General features: G+C 52.9%; 1 protein-coding gene across 25 annotated transcripts in view; it reads right to left on the bottom strand.

Moving 5' to 3' along the window:
- The window catches only part of INPP4A (inositol polyphosphate-4-phosphatase type I A), a 158,334-nt gene that overhangs the window by 70,921 nt on the left and 67,469 nt on the right, over positions 1–19,944 (bottom strand). For 21 of the 25 annotated variants that reach the window (XR_003003115.1, XR_003003114.1, XR_003003116.1 and 18 more), the window contains exons 2-4: positions 3,225–3,295; positions 2,085–2,293; positions 1,451–1,495 (exon numbers count right to left, since the gene is read on the bottom strand). Coding sequence is in view for 11 of the 25 variants with exons in the window: in XM_024743839.1 (XP_024599607.1) it covers positions 1,451–1,495; positions 2,085–2,190 (151 nt within the window). In the remaining 14 variants the exon portion in view is untranslated. Of the gene's footprint in view, positions 1–1,450; positions 1,496–2,084; positions 2,294–3,224; positions 3,296–8,043; positions 8,065–16,910; positions 16,932–19,944 lie in introns of those variants that run through there. The other 4 variants (XM_024743837.1, XM_024743835.1, XM_024743841.1 and 1 more) reach the window with 4 other exon arrangements.

Here is a 19,944-nt window from a genome sequence, read left to right as displayed (position 1 = left end):
CGTTTTCTTCTTTCTTCAATGTCTCTGTTTCTTCCAAGTTCTATTTTTTTCTGTCTTTCATGTTGTGGGCCTTCCACAAAGGTCTAGTGATCTACGCTTTCATTTTGTTTTAAATCACCTCTGAGGTATAATTTGTATGCAAAACACACCCATTTTAAGTACAGCACTCAGTGAGTTTTGATCAGCATACACACCCATAGACTCACCACCACTGTCCAGACACAGATCGTCTCCATCACCCCAAAGGGCTCCCTGTGCCTCTTTCCAGTCAGTCCTCACTCCCAGATAACCATTAAACTGTTTTCTCTCACTACAGATTCATCCTTCTGAGTTTCACATAAATGGAATTACACAAAACACGGCCTCTTATTACGGCTTCTTTCACTTTGCACAGTGCTTTTGAGATGCACCCATGGCGTGTGTGTACCAGTGATTGGTCCTTTTCCCTGCTGAGCGGCTGTCTGCTGTATGCATGTAACATAGTTAATCTTCCTGCTGATGGACGTTGTTTCCAGTGCTGGATGTTACAGATAAAGCTGCAATCAACATGCATGCACCAATCTCTGCGAGCACAAATAAAAGTCCATTTGTTTCTAAGTATGTGGTATCAGGAGGCTGAGGTGTATGGTGGGCTCCGCGGGCTCCGCGACAGTGAATGGGGGGGCCGGCCGGCCTACTGTGGCTGGGTTCCAGGCCAGCATCTCTGTGTCTCTTTGGGGGTGGTGGCGAGTGGGTGGTTTACCTTCTCCAGAGACAGCCTCCATCCTGGAGGAATAAGCCCAACAGAATTTAGGACGAGAGGAAGAAGGGTAGGGAGGGTGAGGTGGGTGCGTGCCACTCGGCAGACTTCCACGGACAAGGGGAGAGGGACACTAAAGAGTGTCGGGCCTTGGAGCAGAAACTTCTGCGATGAGCCACACTGCCCGACCCCAGAGCCAGTACAGCCCACGGCAGTGGTTGGCACAGTCTCTCATCTGACGCTCGTGAGAGGGACAGCATCAGGGGTCAGCTCCTCCGTGCGTGGAGCTGGGATCCGAGGGCTAGAGAGCTAAATGCAACCCCACAGGGCCTTGTGGTCGCGGGCGGACAACGCTGGCCCTAAGCCCCGTTTCCTCACCCCTCCCTGCCCCTCCCAGGGGGTAGGACAGGGGACGGGAGGCTGTCTTTGCGGCTCTGGGTGGGCTTACCTCCCACCCCTCCCCACTGCCGGCCGGCAGGGAGCACATGCTGAGGAGAAACGAGCCCTGCAGGCAGGCAGGCAGCCCCCCGAGGTGCCCTCGCACCCACAGGAGGTTCCCACCAGCCTCGGGCTTCATGTCCCCAGAAGCGCTTAAGCAGCAGCGGTGGCAGCAGCAAGATCTCTGAGACAGACTCCTGCCAGTCGTGGAGTGTTTGTTTTTGTTTTTAAGCAACGTCTATTTTAAGACAAGAAAGTTTAAAAGACACCTACCTAAGCTGAATTCTAAAATGGGCTCATCTGGATCCTGTATACTTCCTGGATAAAAAAGAAATGACAGGAAAAAAAAATCACCCTTAATAAACTTTTCCCTGCTTTCAGATTGGATGCAAAAAGCTCTACACACTGGTGGCAATCATTTCACAATATGTGTAAATTAAACCATCAAGCTGTACATCTTAAACTTATAGTGATATATGTCAATTACTTCTCAATAAAATTGGGAAGAAAACCCTAACGCTCTGCTTTCTTTTCCCTCACAAACTGTTATATGAGATGATTTCTTTGTTTTCTAAACATTTTATTTTGAGATTCCTAAGAAGTCTCTGACCCCGAGACCAAACCCCCTCCCACTTGGGTCTGTACACTCGCAACACAAAGGGCTTTTATTATGGTCTGGGCACTTGCCAGACAGGCACTGTGGACATTCCCACGTTATCTATTGGCAAATGAGTCCTGGAGGTGCCCACGCAAACTGGAAAACTGATGGCGGGCAGGTTCCAGTGGAAGCAGTTCCCAGGAAGAGGGCTGACTTCCCCTTATTCCAGTTCAAGCAGAGGGATGCCAGGCCTGGCCCTCCCAGCGCTGCCACGGTATGGGACCCGCGGGCAGGCCCAGTGAGGCTCACCTGCCAGAGAGAGGCCAAGCATGTCGGCTGCCACATCGATGGTAGAAGCCCGCTGCATCGCACGGGCCCTGGTGCCATGGCGAGGGCTGTGCTCTCTTGCTGTCATGATGTCATTGGTGACGATGTGCTTCCTGTTCCTGGGTCAGACCACGCCTGATTCCCCGGGAAGCGCTGTCACCAAGCCCTAGTCCCCTAAGGTGGCAGTAGTCCTGAGAAATAAAAACAAACACTGTTTTTTTAAAAAAACAAACAACAAAAAAAAACAGGAACGGTGACGAAGAGACACTGTGCTCTCATGGAGAGACCACATTGACCTACATGGACAAGATGCAGCAAAGCCAGGGTCCCCTGGCAGTTGGGGAGCCAGGACGGAGAGTCCGACGAGCTACGCCCCGTCTAGTCACCTCCTCTGTACTCACACGCACACCAGCACGGTCTGTCTGTGGGATCCCGTAAAGAGATCATGTTCTCTTCAACAGAGACATACCACATTAAATGATGGCTTAGATCTAATCGTAAACTATGGCCTTTGATATTTTCTTGTTTGCTTTATTATGTTTTTCCACTGGCAAGTCTCAGAGACTCTTCACAATCGTAAATCAGCTCACTACCATCTCTGTTAGAAAGATAAGAGATGCAAGAAGAGGTCTGGCACCCACTGGCCAGGACAGCACAGCAGAACAGCGGAGACCAAAGGCATGTCTCCAACCTTGCTCTCTCCCTCCCGGCGGTACAGGAACTTCACGTGTGCCGGACTCAGGCTTTCTTTCCCACAAAACGCAACAATCTACGTCTCAGTGGGTAGTGCTGTGCTGTGGATACGGAGGTCTCTGGGCAAAGGGCCACTGCAGGCTGAGCCACACAGACGCTCGGGCCCAGCACAGAACTCACTTTCTGCTCTGAGAAGTGGGTTATCCAGCAAGGAGTGAGTTTCACATATTCTTCTAACCCTACATGCTACAATCCCTGCTGTCTCCGGAAGGAACCAACCTTTAGGAGTTAAGATAATTAGACTAATAACCCCTTTCAAAGGTCCCCATATATCCAGACGCCCCTGTCTTCTCAAAGTGCATCAATGCCTTTGTAGCTGAAGGGCCTGTGTTCCCACTCTTGGGTTAATTCACCCAGCAACTAACTTACTGGACATGTTCGTTCTTGGACCAGTAGAGACACGTGGCATTTCTTCATAGAAGCACATCCAAATCCATCATCTAAAAATAGAAAATTATAAACTGAACAAGCTAGTCAAACATGAAGTTCTCGAGAATGCTTATTATAATGTACTGATATATGTTATAATTTTAATGCCTAGAAATGTGGGGAAGCCAAGAGCTACTACATGTTCCTTTGAGCTTCATACCCCAATCTAACCTTTTGGCTCAAAAACAAAGGTTTTGCACAAAGCCCAGAAGGATGAGAAGCGGAAAGTGCCCATTCCTCTCCCCCGCCCTGGGGTGATCCAGGGGAAGTGGGGACAGGCCTAAAGGGCCTGCTGGGCAGCTGGGATGTGATTCGGGGAAAGGAGGAGATAAAGAGCCCAAGGCCCAGGCTTCCTGCTCAGAAACGTCAGGTCCTGGGAGAACCTGGGTGCCTCTGGGGCTCTGCTTTTTGGTGTCTAAGATGAAGGTGGTTGTACCCACCTCACGGGGCCGCAGTGGGAAGCAAATGTGCAAGAACGGGAGCGGGCTCTGCAAACCCCACCTAGCTCCCAGCCCACCGCTGCTGCCTGGCCCCTGCGCGCCTTCCCGCGGATCCCAACACCCAGGCTCCGACTCAGTCCAGCACTGCTGGGGGCGGGAGGGCAGACCGCAGGGCCCAGAGCGAGAGCATCTGAAACTTCCAGAGTCCGTGGTGGAGACGACAGGAGGGTCAGTATGCACAGCCCTCAGACAAACCCGACACTCCCTGCAGGCTGTGTTCCTACCCCTCCCACGGGGGCACCCAGGGGCCTTGGGCCTGGGCACCTCAGCAGAGAGGGCAGTAGCCTGGCTGGGGCGGCCCCGAAGAAGTCACCAGGGGGAAGACTCACCAGTTTGCTGACATCAAAAGGCATACAAGTCCAAAATATGCAATGACAGTGGAACAGACCGGGAAAGTACTTGCAGTACTAATGTCTGTATTTTACAATAATGTTTACACAACTTGACAAAAGAAAAACAACTCACTAAAAATGCAAGTGGCAAAAGGTATGAATTCATAAAAGAGGGATACATGTAGGAAATACTTTGGAAAAGTGACCAAACTCAACCATCATGAGGAAAGCAATGCTAAATACACCTTTAGTTACACCTTTAGTTACCTAAAGGAGGCGTCTAAAAGAGGTTTGCTTGTTCTTCTAATGAGAATGTGCTTTGCTGGCAGACCTAGGGGAAACTCTGTAGGGCTCTCCTATACTGTTGATAACATTTTAGAGAGGTTCGAGCATTTCAGAAACCAATTTGACATTATTTATCAAAATCTGTAAACAATAACAAAATTCTGGCCAGTGGTCCAGAGATGCTAACTGTAGCATTGCTTGTAATGACAAACACTGGAACCAATCTAAATGCCCAGCTACAGATAAGTGCATTCTGGAACAGCTCTAAGAAACGCTACCACATGGCTGTTCAAATGATCATAATAAAAGCAACACACATAAGAAGTCCTTCAACCTCATTAGTCGTCAGGACCATGCTAATCGTAACCATGAGATACCTCTGCGTGCCCACTAGAATAGCTAGAATGAAACAGACAGTACCACGTGCTAGCAAAGATGTGGACAGAATAAATGGGGCCCCGATACACTGCTAGTGGAGTGTAAGATGGTGCAGCCATGCTGGAAAACTGGCAGTACCTACCCACACGGAACGTGACCTGGTATGTAACTCGGAGTGCAATTGCTAACAGAAACGCACACTTAGGGTCACCAAAAAAAAAAAAAAAGCTGCAAGAACACTTAGAGCTGGGAACTCCCTGGTGGAATTCCAGTGGTTAGGACTTGGTACTTTCACTGCCAGGGCCTGGGTTCAATCTCTGGTTGGGGAACTAAGATCCTGCAAGCCGCATGGTGTGACCAAATAAAAAAAAATAAATCTAAAAAACAAAAAAAAAAACCCAACGCTTAAAGCAGTAACATAATACTCAAAAACTAGAAACAATCCAAGTGTCCATCAACAGTAGAATGGACAAAACAACACAGATGACTCTTAGGGACAATATGAAGGGGGAAACCCAGACCCACAAGAGCACGTTCTAGGCAATTCCACCTCTATGAGGTTCAGGCACTGGCCAAACGAGTCTGTGGTGTCAGAAGTCAGGACAGTGGTGTCTCTGAGGGGCAGGACTGACTGGGGAGGGTGGGAGGAGGCTTGCGGGCTCTGGTGTGGGCTGTCTCCTCGTGTGGGTGCTGCTTCCATGAGTCACTTCACCGTGGGGAAATGCACTGAGCTGTATATGAAATGATCTTTATACCCAATAAAAAGGCTGATTCCTTTAACAACTGTAATAAAGACAACACAGCATGAAAACGTGTTTATGTCGGTTCTGCATCTTGTGTGTCTTTAATGAAATGTTCTACCTGTTCTCTGGTTAAAGCCGTTTAAAAAGACGGGACAGAGCCAGCAGGAGACCACACCAAGACGATGGCCACGTTTGGGGCCGTGACCGCGGGGAAACGTTGTCTTTCTCAGCTTACTGCCATCCTCCCGCGTCACTGAAAGCTGCCGCCACGCTGGCCAGAGGTAGAGGCGGCACGGGGAGCATGACCTTTCCCTGCGTGTCCCTGGCATCCCCTCGCCCCGTCTGGCTGCCCTGCTCAGCTTGTTAGTGAGCTGCTGTCGCCCCCCTTCACTCGGGACAGTGGAGACATGCCACCTAACAGAGGACAACATCTGTACCCCGACATCCCGCCAGCCCAAGGGAGGTTCCGCACCCGCCTGCCCTTGCAGGGTCCCCACCAGCCCATCCCTTCCCCTGGAGACTCTGGGGACAGAAATGCTTGAAGGGGAACATCTACAGGCTAATTTTACACGTAACAGAATTCACAGATCAGAGAAGCTTTTAGTTCACAAGGACCTTAGAAGCCACCTCATGGTTATTTGGGGGCATCTAATTAGGATCTGGGACTTAAGTCATCAGGACCCAGAACACGAAGCTGACTTGCACAGCTGAACCAGACTTCCCTTTATTAGTCTCATTAATTGAAGGTAATTCGCCAAGGATTCAGATATTCCCAAGCTCCCTGGTTTTCCTCCTAGCCCCATTTGAAGACCAGAGCTCATTAGCAAGAAAAATGACTTAAAGAGGACAGAGAGGGTGTGGGAGTTGTTTAGGAGACTGGAATTTTTTTCTTCAGGGCAGGAGAGAAGCAGTAACTCATGAAACTAACTGCCTCGGCTCCTGACTCTGTGGGAGACGTGTGACCCCTTCCATCAAATCAGCAGCAAAGCCGATGACGTCCTGCTGCCCAGTGGGGGCAGGGAGATGTGGCTGAGGGAGCATCACCAAGGCCACGGAGAGGACGCTCTGACTCACACGGCTTCGTGGGGTTCCTGAGGGTCACCAATGACTGTCGGAAGCTTCTAGAGGAACCGGTCTTGGGAAGGCCTGCCCTCCTCCTCCACAGAACAAGGTGTCTCAGGTCTTGCAGGGGTCTGGAGGCCCCTCTGGCTCAGTAACCTCTGCTGGGCAGGAGTTGAGCGGGGAGGCCAGCGCCACTGGTATCTGTCAGAACACTGGGGTCTTCTCAAAACATCTTAAAAAGGAGTTGCATGGATGAGCATGGAAGTCCAGGCAGGGTGATTTCCTCAAGGTCAAGTGGAGGTAAAGGATGAGCTACTGGCATCAACCCAAAGCCAGAAGCCCCCGTACCACTGGCTCTCTCCCTGCCATCCCAGCCCTCCCCACCCTACCGCTGTCACTGCTGTGGGCAGCAAATGGGCCAAGGGCAACCCTTCCCAGTGCTCTGCTCTCCGAGAGGGAAGGTCAGACGAAAGCTGAGTCAGAGCAGCCCTTGAGGAGCAGGCTAGTTCACGAGTCAGAAAGAGGAAGCGCTTTCTCTCAAACCCCCCAATCCAGGACGGCCACGGTCACTGATGGATGAGGTGTCACACTGATCACTGGCACCGAAAATCACTGGTTATAACCCGAGAGAGACAGCTGCCCCTTCCTGCAGGAAGCCTCCCCTGCAGCCAACAGCCCTTTTGCAATGGAGCAGGACCCGGTGGGGCCCTGCTGGGTACAAGTCCTTTCCGTGTCCCCTGTTTCTTGTTTGTAGGAAATGGGCTTCATTCAGCCTCCTTGACCTTCCCGGAGCTCCAAAGGGCAGATTCAAACAGCTGCTCATCAGGGAAGGGAGGGAATGCAGAGACAAGGGAGAAGCAGTCAGGACACAACAGTGCAGCCTTGGGGCAGGGTCCTGATTCCCCCTCAAGGTATATATATAAGAAAATATCTCTGAGTTCTTCTGCAGGAACTAAGACCCCACCCAGGTGGAGGATGGTAACTTCTGGCTGAGCACCAGATTCCTGGAGCACTGCCCTGTCACCTCACCACCAGCCAATCAGAAGAAAGTCTGCACAAGGTGGAAGATAAAGAAGACTCTGAGCCCCTCCCCAAATGATTCTTCTTTAAAAACTTTCATGGTCGAGCAGAATCTCTGCAGTTGGTTTCTGGACACAAGTCTCCCATCTCCACAGGTTGCCAGCCTCCTGAACAAAGCAGCCCTTCCGTTCCTGCCAGCACTTGGCTCTCGAGTATTGGCTTACGGACATCATGCAGCCAAACCAGAGCCTGCTAACATCTCCTCACAGAGGCTTGCTAACCCACCAGGCGGTCTGCATCTCAGGATGATGCACTTCCTGTGTGGCAGAGGGAGAGCCAGCCAGCACCTGTGTCTCGACCTAAAGTCCTTGCTTCCTCCATACCCTCCTGGTGCCTAGCTCAAGCCTAAACATAGATGAGGGGGCGAACAAGCACCTACCGAGTAACAAGCCACCAAGGTCCATGGCAGACCACACCTGCCACCAGGCTCACTGACGGACTGGTCCCTCCAGCGGCGTGCGACCACTGCAGAAGGATGTACAGCCGCTTAGATGCGGACAGTGAAGTGGTCGTGGGATCCCCTCTTCTCTGGACTCGCTGCCACGTGCAGGGGCCTGCTGGGCAATTCCACGGCCCCAGGGTAAGGTGGGGTCACTTAGTGGAAGGAAACTAGGTCCCCAGACTGTGGGGCAGGCAGAGCCCCCACCCCACCACTTCCCCACACACAACCTATGTTGAGCTTAACCTAAGAAATAAACCTGTGCTGTGGGAGACTGGGGGGTAGGTGGTTGTTATAGCAGCTAATGTTAGTTACTTTGACTAAAGTCTGGTGCTTTCCAGGCATTCAATAAATGGTTACGATGAAAATAAAAATTACAGGGGCTTCCCTGGTGGTGCAGTGGTTAAGAATCTGCCTGCGAGTGCAGGGAACACGGGTAGAAATAAATAAATATTTTAAAAATAAATAAATAAAATAAAAATTACAACCACAAGTAAAAACTTACTGCACAAAGGGAAAAACTAAAAATAACTTAAGAAAAATGGTCATAGGAACATACATATTGATAATTACCTCTATGCCAATAAAATGGACAATCCATTCACAAACATGAATGGATTAAATGCTCCAACCAAAAGACACAGGCTTGCTGAATGGATACTGACAGTTCTGGGTGTACTCTGCTGCTTTTGCAGAAATGTTCCTCTAAAAGGGTTTCATCTTCAAGGAATTCATGGAAAAGACTCTGACAAGCACAGGTTTCTGGTAACTGACTCTACTGCTGAACTGAATGAAGAAGCATTTTCAGAACTCTAATGGAAAACTGATGAACTCATAAAAGTGCTAACAAAAGATCAAGATAAAAAAATTAATTACATGGGACTGAGCGAACTGATGAGGATGATTATAATTTTTGTGACTTTCTGTTTGAATTAAAAAAAAAAAAGAAAACAATCCACAAGGACTCAGAGGCAAAAAATATACAAATCAATTTTCACTGCAAAGTAAAGGAGCTATTGCAGTGGAGGATTCCTGGGCTGAATGTCAGTATTATGACGTAGTGTGAGTGTGTTTCGTGTTTGGTAATTGCAATCATTGTTGCTTCTGTTGTGGTCATCCACTTACAATGCTTGGTGTCAGTTTATTTATCTCTTGTAAAAATAAAATACAGTGAGTGTGTGTGGAAAAAGAAAAAAATGGGCAAAGGATCTGAAGAGACATTTTTCCGAAGAAGATATACAAATGGCTAATAAACGATGCTCAGTGGAGACTTCCTTGTGGTGCAGTGGTTAAGAATCCACCTGCCAATGCAGGGGACATGGGTTCAAGCCCTGGTCCAGGAAGATCCCACATGCCGCAAAGCAGCTAAGTCCGTGTGCCACAACTACTGAGCCCGCGTGCCACAACTACTGAGCCCGCGCGCCTAGAGCCCATGCTCTGCAACGAGAGACCACCGCAATGAAAGGCCTGCACAACGCAACGAAGAGTAGCTCCTGATTGCCGCAACTAGAGAAAGCCCTCGCATAGCAATGAAGACCCAATGCAGCCAAAAATAAAAAGTAATTAATTAATTAAAAGAAAAAAGATGCTCAATGTCATTAGTCATCAGGGGAATGTAGATCAAAACCATGATGAGATACTACTTTGCACACTCCAAGATGGCTATGATAAAAAAAAAAAAGACAGATGATAACAAGTGTTGGGGAGGACATAGAGAAATTAGAACCTTCATATGTTGCTCATGGACTGTAAAGTGGTGCAGTCACTTTGGAAAAGTCTGGCAGCTGCTCAAAAGGTTAAACATAGAGTTACCATATGACCCAGCAATTCCCCTTGTAAGATTTTAAATACCATAGAAGAAATCATAAAGGAAAAGAGTGAATAATAAAAAAAGAAGAAGAAAAAAAAAACTTACTGCACAATGCTCAGGAAAGAATGATGTTTTGTGCTCTGCATGAGGTAGCCCAGTTCATGAGAAAAACACCCACATGTGGCAGGAAGAGTTCCAGAAAATGAGAGGAGCACAGAGAAGTAAAAAATCCACTTCAGCAGGTAGTCAGTCAGACAAATCTGTCACTCTCTCTCTAACTCCAGGTCAGGCTCGGGACCCCCTGATTTCTCTCCTGCCCCTCTCCCACCCTGATATCCCCTGGCGAGGCCTGGGCCTCAACACTCCAGACAGATCCTAAGGTGGAGGCTGGCCTTAATATTAGTTGAGAAAGCAAGTTCTTTGAGGTGGCCTCAGAGCTGTTAATCCAACCAAGAGAGAAAAAGGGACCCATCACTACCACCGCCACCAAAATCAACCTCTGGTCCCACGGGTTCCCTGGAGTCCACTGGGAATTGAGGCCACCCAGGGCTCCCTGGTCTACTCCCAAGAGGAAACGTGATACACTGGGGACTTCAGGGCCACCAACTCCTTAAAGCCCAGCAAATAAGAGAATGACAACAGCGTGGGTGCAAACTCCATGGCGTGCGTACAAACCTGGGGGCGGGCACACAGTGGCTGGGGGGCAGCTGCCAATGACAAAAATGGAATGGGCAGAGTCATGGCAGCTGGGGGAAGAGGGATGGGCAAGGCCAACACAGAGAAACAGGAGCAGTGTCTCTGCAACGGCCAAGGGCAAGGGTGAGCAGCAAACTGGAGGCTGCACTCCAGGGAGAAGGTGGTGCTGGCCAGAGTGCAGGCTCAGAGCGCCCAGTGTCAAACAGCTCCCGGGCATCTGCCCAGGTCAGCCACCAGCAAAGGAGGAGCCGGCGTACGGGCAAGGACCAGGAAGGCCCGGATCGCGCATGTTCCAGAGCAACAGCCAATGGCAGCAGAAAAACGCCTCTGGCTTATATTTGGAACAGATGAATGTGTGCTTCTCTGGGAAGACTCAGAAATGTAAATGCTGTCAATCAAGTTCTGATGCAAGGCAAGTGACGGGACGGCTGTGGTCTGGTCGGAGAAGCCTGCTGCCGGGGTGAGGGGAACCACACCTTCCCTGAAGCATAAGTCACGAGCAGGCTGCCGAGGAGGCTTACAGAGGAGACGTTACACTACGGAAACCTCCGCCACCTGATGCAAAGCCCCGACGGGCTGTGGGGTGGGGAGGAACCACCAAAAGCAGAGCACAGGGTGGGTTCCAGGAGGCGGGGCAGGAGGCGGGGCCCTGGGGGTCAGGGCTCCTTTATTCTAATTTGCTCACCTTGGGGACCTCCCCACCCACTGGATGCTCCACCCCACCTCCACCCCCGTGCCTCTCCCCAGCCTAAAATGCATAAGAGGGGAAGCTGGGATGAAGCGAGAGAGTGGCATGGACATACATACACCACCAAACGTAAAACAGATAGCTAGTGGGAAGCAGCCGCATAGCACAGGGAGATCAGCTCGGTGCTTTGTGACCACCTAGAGGGGTGGGAGGGAGACGCAAGAGGGAGGGGATATGGGGATATATGTATAGGTATAGCTGATTCACTTTGTTATACAGCAGAAACTAACACACCATTGTAAAGCAATTATACTCCAATAAAGATGTTAAGAAAAATGCGTAAGAATAGTGGAAGCAAGCAGGTCTTCCTTTTTTCTGTTTGAAAAAGCCAACTGCCTAGGAAAGATCTTAATTTTGTAAACGAAGTCAAATATGCCTCCTCGCCACAAAAAGCCAGGAATGCTGGCTGTGGCAAAGGCTCAGGTATTAACTGGGCGGGAAAGGCCAGAGGCCCCGGGAACAGAGACCAGGGCGGAGGGCACCTGGGAGGGCTCTGAGGGGGCACACAGGCAGGCCTTGAGCTTGGCCCCCGGCCCAGGCTCTGGCCCCCGCCCCATTCTCTGCCACGGTGAGGGCGGGTTCTGGGCACCCCTATTGTGGCCAAAAAACCATACTTGACACACAGGACCTTGTGCTGCAGGTTGGAGAGTCCGATTCAGGTGAGCTTAAACAGAAAAGCCCGTCTTCATTAAGGTTCTGAGCTGACTTACAAAAGCTGGGCAGGAAAATGGCTGAGCTGGCCTGTGCGCGCCCCCATGCCTCCCACCAGGCCCCAGACACTGTGGTCCACAGTGCTCTCGACACCTGCCCTTCTGGGACCTGGATGCTTGGGTCAACCAGCAGAGGCCCAGAGCTGGTCCGTGAGTCCAAGCACCTGCTCAGTTAATGTCACCTCAGACCCCTGCTCCTGCACGAGTGACAGATCTACTGAGCTTCTCCCAGCCTCAGTTTCACAATCTGTAAAACAGGAGTAACAGCATGACCACCAGGGGATGCCCTGAGGAGCAAGCACGTACACAGAGAAACACATGACAGCCCACACAGGGCCTGGCACCAAAGGCCTCCGTGTGACATGCTGAGTTTCCCTCCTGGGCTTTCCTAACCTCCCACGTGTTGGGTCCACACTACATTCTTCCCGGGGCATCTGCGAGCCGGGAAGGCCTTCATTCCAGCTCAGCCTCTTCCCATGGACAACTCCGCAGCCTCCCTGGGTTCTCCAACCGCAACTCTTCCCCCAGGTCCATGGCACTTTGCTGTGCTTCAGTTTATAGTCATCACATTTTCTAATAATATCCCTAAAATTTAGGCTTACAGGTTGCTGTTGGGAAGGAATGTGTGAACGGAGGGCCCTTCCCGGAGGCGGTGGGGCTTGGTGAGGGAGCCCGGGCACTGGTGTCAGCCACAGTGAGCCATGTCACCTCCACAGGGCGCCTTCCCTGTGCTGAGGTTTCCTCGCCTGTAAGATGAGGAGACGACGGCTGGTGGGAGGAATCCAGGGTGCCCCAGTCAGAGGGGAGCGTGGAAGGAGGCCCTGCCCCCACCCCTAGGGCTGTGCCTCGGGCTGGGCATCCTTGGGATTCTGTTCTCCAGAGGGTGGCCCCAGGCCCCCCTGTACTGGAGAAAGCCTGTGGGGAGGCCACTTCCTCCTTCCCCTTGGACCCAGCTCTCTCCCACGTCCTGCTCTAGCCCCTGTGCAGGGAGGGCCTCGGGCCTTGGCTGGGCCTCCAAGAACGAGGCCTAACATGTGAGCGAGCTGCAGAACCTCAGTTCAGCGTTGCTGGTACTTAACTGCCGGAAAATGATGTGTCTTAGAAAGGCAAGCACAGGATAGTAAGAAATGTGCTGCAGTAGCTGTACAGTCTCACCTGCAGACACAGACAGGCCGACCCAGGGCTGCACTGGGCCTGCGCTCGGCAGGGGACGATCAATCTGCCACCTGCGTCCTCCCATTCCCCCAAGTCCCGCTCGCTGACAGTGACACTGAACAGGTAGCGTGGCAACGAGTTCACCCGATTTAATTAACTAACCTGCCTCATTAGTTTAATGAATACGGCAGCTGACAGAATTCAGTGCCTTAACCCAGATTCAGTGCACATCTCTGGATTCCAGTGGGAAGAGTCAGGCACTGGGTGGGCCGTGGATATTCCTCTAAAGCAGGGGTCCCCCACCCCCCAACCCGTACCGGTCCGCAGCCTGTTAGGAGTCGGACTCACAGCAGGAGGTGAGCGGCGGGCGGGCGCCAAGCTTCATCGGCCGCTCCCCATTGCCCACGTCACCCCCCGGACCATCCTCTCCCTGATCCCCAACCCCAAACCCGGGTCCGTGGAAAAACCGTCTTCCAGGAAACCAGTACCCGGTGCCAAGAAGGCTGGGGACCACTGCTCTAAAGGACAGTGGGGGGTGGGGGACAGCAGGCAGGGCGGTGCCCTGAGCAGGACAAGCCCAGACCGTTCCGGCCGCAGCCCCGATCCCCCGGCCCCTCAGTCGATGGCGGCTCCATCCTTGCACTGTCTCTGGCCAAGAAACAAGATCAGTGCAAGCGCCTGGGCTCCTCTTCCTCTCACACCCACACCCAATGCCAGTGGTATCCTCCCCAGAGATCCCTGCAGTCCCCTGTCTGTCCCCACGCAGCATTCGCGAGCCTGTGACCCTTCCCGCCCTGGCCTCCTCGCTCTTGAGACCTCCCCGGCCGGCTGCCCTCTGTGAGGCTGCCCTTCTTTGGACGACAGGGCAGCTCTCTCGCTTCCTGTGTGTCCTTCCTAAAAACCAGCTCCTCCAGGGGGTCTTGGGGACAGCGCGGTCTAGAACTGCAGCTCAGCCCCTGTGACTCGCCTGCAAACCACGAACCCTCAGGGGAATTTCAGCAGGAACTAGTCTGAAGCTAAGGTGCCCTGAATACACTGCTTCAAAGTGCTTGTGAGAGCACCGCGAGTCTGGGGGCTCACTCCCGGGAGAGGAGGCACGTGTCACTGGTACACACGCGCCACGAGCAGCAGCTGTGGTCTCTCTGCCACGACAAGCCTCCCTCCCCCCGCACCCACCCTCCAGCTGCTTTCCGCAGGTGCCTGCCCTCTCTGGCTTCTACACCTCCTGCGCTTTCTTCTCTATCAACCGACCACCTCAGGTCTCTTGTGGACCAGGTCTCAGGGACACAGAGATGAACAAGGAGGCTTGCTCGGGGAACGCATCACGAGAAACAGAGCGGAAGCATGAATGGTGGGCCCTCTGAGGGCCATTCTGGTGCCGGTGAAACCTCTTCTGAGGGTGCCTGGGGTGCTGGAACCAGGGATTCTGAAGGCTCTTTCTTGGGATGAATCGACTCAGTGTCCTTTATGTCACTCCTCACTCCCACGCACCGGGCTGCATCTGTCATCTGATCATCGCATAAGCTCCCCAGGACACTATGAACAAAGATGGTGCAGACCCTGAGCACCACAGTCCATTGTGAGAGCCGCCCGTCAGTGCTGGGGACAATGCACTCTTCTCTATCCCAGAAGGTCCACAGCTGTGACAAGCCTCACGGCGTGCTCCTCTGTCAACTTGGCCACTCGAAGCCCTCACATAATTAACTGAAAGTTCGTCTGTGTGTTGGTCTCTCAGCCATTCCACAGAAACTTCCACACAGGTGTGCAAAGGACGGAGGAAACCATCCAGTATTTACCGATTCCCACTGTCAATGAAGACATGCAGTTCCCAGGGGACCGAGAGCCAAAGGGGACAGGACAAGGGCTTTCCCGTGACCTGTGGGTCAGCTTAGGGCCGGGTGGGGCTCCACGAAGGCACGTGTCGTCACAGACGCAGAGGTCCCACCCCCAGGCACTCACTCAAAGCTGGACGAGAACTCTGGGTGCCCGGGGCTGAGGGGTGCTCTAAACCCCAGTGCTGGGCTGCATGTGCCCTGTTCACTGCCTAAGACTCTTTCTCTTCTCTATTTCCACCGAAACCCAAGGCTGTGGGGCCTGGCCTGGTGCCTGTCTCTACTTCCCCCTACCCGGAGCTGGCCACCTGGAGGCTGGGCCCTGAGCTCCTCCAGCCACCGGGGCGGAAGCCGCCCCTGACTCTGTTTCTGTCCTCCTCTCTTTTGGGAGAGGTCTGTCCTTTCAGCGAAGGGAACGGCCAACGCGGGTGTCGCCACAGCTGCTCAAGGCTCCTTAGGGTCACGGGGCCAAAAGGGGGCGCCCTCCCGCGGCGGGGGCCCACACCCCAGCTGCAGCAACGCCCTCTACTCTGCTGCCCCTCCCCCTGGTCCTTGGGGGTTCAGCGACAGGGCTGCCACGGTGAGGACAGGTTCTGAGCACCCCTATCGTGGCCAAAAAACCATACTTGACACACAGGACCTTGTGCTGCAGGTTGGAGAGTCCGATTCAGGTGAGCTTAAACAGAAAAGCCCGTCTTCATTAAGGTTCTGAGCTGACTTACAAAAGCTGGGCAGGAAAATGGCTGAGCTGGCTTGTGCGCCCCGTGTCTGACTCTTCTCGGCTCCCTCTGCTTGCTCACGTGATCCCCCCACTCTGCCGACGACCCTGTGCACACAGCAGGGCCGAGAGCCCCACTTTAAAGTCTCCAGCCGGAGCCACTGAAGAGGCTGAACGCACGGATCCTCCCCGAGTCTCCGGCCCAGCTCTCTTCCGGGGAAGGTGACCCAAGGGCCTTGCTTGGGCCAGGTCCCCTCCCCCTGGCTGGAGGGGGCACACTGTAGCATGGGTGCCACCCTGACACCTGAGTTTAGTGGGGAGAGTTCCCACAGAGAGGGTGGAGGGGGAGGCTGGACAGAATCATCTCAAGTCACAGGTTTTAGCAGCTGAATGGAGAGACCCTACAGCAAGTCCTTCTTAAACTTCGGAAAGTCAAAGAACTCCCAGCGTTTGTTGTTTTCTATATTATTTAAAATGGATAACGTAAACATAAATTAGGTATAAACTCTTTTCTTGGCGCTCTTAAACTACTAAAACTAAAAGAGATGTAAAAAATGACGACAAACAGAACCCCGACACAAATGCACTCGAGTTTACCTTAATTTAACATGACAGACGGGGCTGCGGAACAGAAACCATCGCCCAGACGCCCAGACATGACGTTGAGCGACTCTCAAAGCTCTCTCGGGGCCACACCTTCCACTCCCTCCCTTGCCTGGCCTGAGGCAGGAATGCCTGCAATGGCCACTGAGCTCTACCCACCAGCTAGCTGGTCAAAATAACAGCGGCCGGCGGGCACCGCTCCCCAGAAAGGGGGTTGTCGAACCGGGCAGAGGCGTGGGGATGTGGCGACACTCCCGGGGCTGTGAGCGGGGACCTAGGGATCCCGGACGGCAGGGCCGCCCCAAGGCACCGCAACATGTTGTTTTGCTCTTTTACATGAAATCAAGAGGCAGCCGTACGTCTTTCCCACCCATCACTCCGGTGTTAGGCTCCCCCTGGACTTTGTATCTGCTGCCGATTCACGGAAAGGATCAAGTTTCTCTTAACGTTTCCGACACACGCGAGAAGGTCAAGAGAGGAGGAGACCACGAACCACCAAGCCCAGGGCGCCTCCACCCACACCCCGGCCGCTCACCTGCCTCACCTGGTGGTGAGGAAAGAAAACCTCATGGAAAGAAAACCTTCTCAGGTAGAAAACGCCCGTCCAGGTGACCTCGCTCGCTGCTTGGCGGCGTCCAACAGACAGGACCCAGGCTCACAGGGCTAAAGAGGCTTCTCTAAGGTCGTGAGCTGTGGAGGGAAGTCAGGACCGGAAGATGGGTCTCACTAGTCCCGTCTCTTTCCCAAATGCAACACAGAGCGCTGGGCACAGTAATTCAAGCTACGAACAAATGCTCGTATCAATAAAAAGCACCATCTTGTCCACTTGTAGAGGTCCTCGATTTTTAAGCACTTACACAAATGCCATTTTCATCTTACAGTGTTTATTGGAACATTACTTTCTTCCCTCCGTCCCTTTTCAGGACCTCCTGGAAGAACACATTTCAGATTCAAGACACACTAAACAATATTTCCCTCTCCATCACCAGCCACAATCTTTACAAGTGCCCGCTCTGGCTCCTCAGTCCTGAGCCCATGCCTGGCTTTCACAGTCAGCACCACAGACACGAGAGAGGAAACAGATCTTCCTAGAGAAGGCAAAAGAGAACTTTAGGATGAGAACAGCTCCTTTTTTTGCATCATTTCATGTTTGCTTCCCTTTTCCTAAGCTGAGATTACGCTCCTTGACAAAAATAACCTATTTTTGTCAAAATATTTCAAAGTAAGTTTTTAAAAAACACAAAAATTTGTGAACAGGATAAACAGACAAAACCTAGCCAACAATACCGACTGATACTGAAGTAAAAAAACATATATATAATGTTCTGCATTTCTGATGGTGGAGATGGGGCTTACAGAATATTGTACAGACGCGTTATATTTCAATGGGAAAGTAGGATGGGAAATACACTGACCCCCAAACCAGCAAGTCGTCACTCAAGACCTCCTTTTGGTGCCGACACGTTAACACAACTAGCAGCGGTTCCTCTGCTTTTTGCATGGCTACTGTGGCTCTCTCATCATGTCCTTCTCTGTTCGGTTCACAACAGCTTTGATTCACTCACTGTGGAACATCCCGGTTCGGTAAGGGCAGCACGAGTCCAGGAGCCTGGGGAGACGGTCAGCGCGCCGTCCCCAGCTCATGCTGGTGGCACACACTCCACAATTCAAGGATAACACACACGTCCTCCCCCTCCTTACAAAACGCCCACGTCCTCCTTCAGGTCTGTCCAGGGCCGCACCGCAGGGAGAGTGAGCCAGCTCGCCACTCGGGCAGCGGCTGGACACAGAAAAGGAGTGGGCCCGACGCGGGGACACACAGGCCTTGACCAGGGTTAGCCCGCCCAGGAGACACTACGGTCCCAAAGACCTGCCGGTATTTTTTGCAGACCTAGTGGCAAAGTGTACTCCTGGCAGGGAAGCTGGGAGTCCACACCAGCCCCCAGAGGGGTGAGTCAGACCTGGCCGACGCAGTTACACATGCTGGTCAGCGAGCAGCCATGACGCCAGGCTTCGGTTCCGTTTACTAGAAAACAGGTTATTAGCGCGGGACTTTAACTTTCCAAACCCCATGCTAATGGAGCTTGGGGAAAACAAAGGAGGATCCAGCTGCCAGGGCTTATCCCAGAAGAAGGCCTCAGGCTCACCCTCGAGTTCTGGCGTCTGTGCGCTTCCAATCAGCCAAACCCGCGGGCAGCCCGGTGCCACCGTCTGGCTTCTGCCGGACCCCTCGCTCCAGCGCCTTGTGCGGGATGGCGCGTGGGCCCGACGAGGCACTGGCCGGTCCACACCACTGCCACCCATGTTTCCTTCTAGACCCTGGTCATCGCCAGAGCGGCCCTGACAGTAACTGGAAAGTTCCACGTGCTTCAGATGACAGGAGGAGGGTGGGTTCAGTTTATTCTTATGATCACTAGGAAAGCTTGTTTTCTAAGCCAGAAGTGTCAAAGCTGGCTTTCTATTCATGAGAGAATATAAAACTTTCTGAGCGGGAATAAAATCCCTTAAAGGGCTATTAACGCGAAACAACAACCGCAGATCAATGAAATGCCAGGAAGACAAAGTTATTTCTGGAACAAGGCAGCGAGCCAGGACACTGGGGCCTGCCCCAGGCCTCTCAGCGGGGAGCACCCAACCAGGCTGAGTTTAGCTTCTGCACCAACAAACCCAGATCAGGGAGAGATGTCTCGATCTTCTATGCGCTGTGGAACATAAAGCAGGGCGCTCGTTCTGCCAACTTCAGGACACGTCAATCTCTGGTGAAGTGGTGTATTTGCTGCCCCTCTAGCTGCTAAAATGGAACACTGTTGGGTGGAAGACACAGAGGAGACGCTGAGAGGACTTCAGCGCCCGCATTCTCGTAGGAAAACAAAAGGCAGGCGGTCCTGTGTCACGTGACCTCTCTGGAAAGAGGGGGCTCTGGCTTCGGCTGCGTGGTTGTGATGTGATGGAAGTGAGACGGGAAAGCGGAAGGAGGTGGGTCTGGCCCACGGGAGGGAGCCCTTTCTGGCCCACATTTCACCCATGCCCCTGCGCCGAGAGGAGGGGGCATGGCCAACAGAGAAGTCAGCATCCCACCCCTCCACTGACCCCGGGCTGCCCTCCCAGGCAGCCTCTCCCAATCCTTCCTTCCCAGAGCTGAGTGGGAGGACGGCACCGGGGGAAGGGTCCCGCTGCTCCCCCACCAGTTGTGTTTGCCCTTCACAGGCCGCCCCTCAAAGGGTGGCCTGGAGTGACTTCCTGACCAGGGCAAAGAGGACCCTCGCGGGAGGCCTTCTGGGAGCCTCTCCCACGGCAGCCTGGCCACAGCTCTGAGTGCAAAGCCGATGGTGGCAGGCATGATGGGAACCCAAGAAAAGCAACTTAGAAAGAGAGCTGCAGGCAATGACTGGAGGCCCAGTCGTTTCTCGGGGCAGCACTCAGAGCCGCCCACCTGAGCTTCGGTGGGAGAGGTGCCAGCTGGCGCCCAGTTCACACTCGGCGGCAGACCAGCCATGCACCGCTGCCAACCTCCAGCGACCATCAGGCCAATGGGGACGAGCCAGAGGCAGGGGGCAGACGGCAGCTCT

The sequence above is a fragment of the Neophocaena asiaeorientalis genome, unplaced genomic scaffold, assembly GCF_003031525.2.
Source record: "Neophocaena asiaeorientalis asiaeorientalis breed wild unplaced genomic scaffold, Neophocaena_asiaeorientalis_V1.1 scaffold114, whole genome shotgun sequence".
Lineage (NCBI taxonomy): Eukaryota > Metazoa > Chordata > Mammalia > Artiodactyla > Phocoenidae > Neophocaena > Neophocaena asiaeorientalis.
Note: the sequence above shows the minus strand (reverse complement) of the source record. Positions and strands in the feature narration are given on the sequence as shown.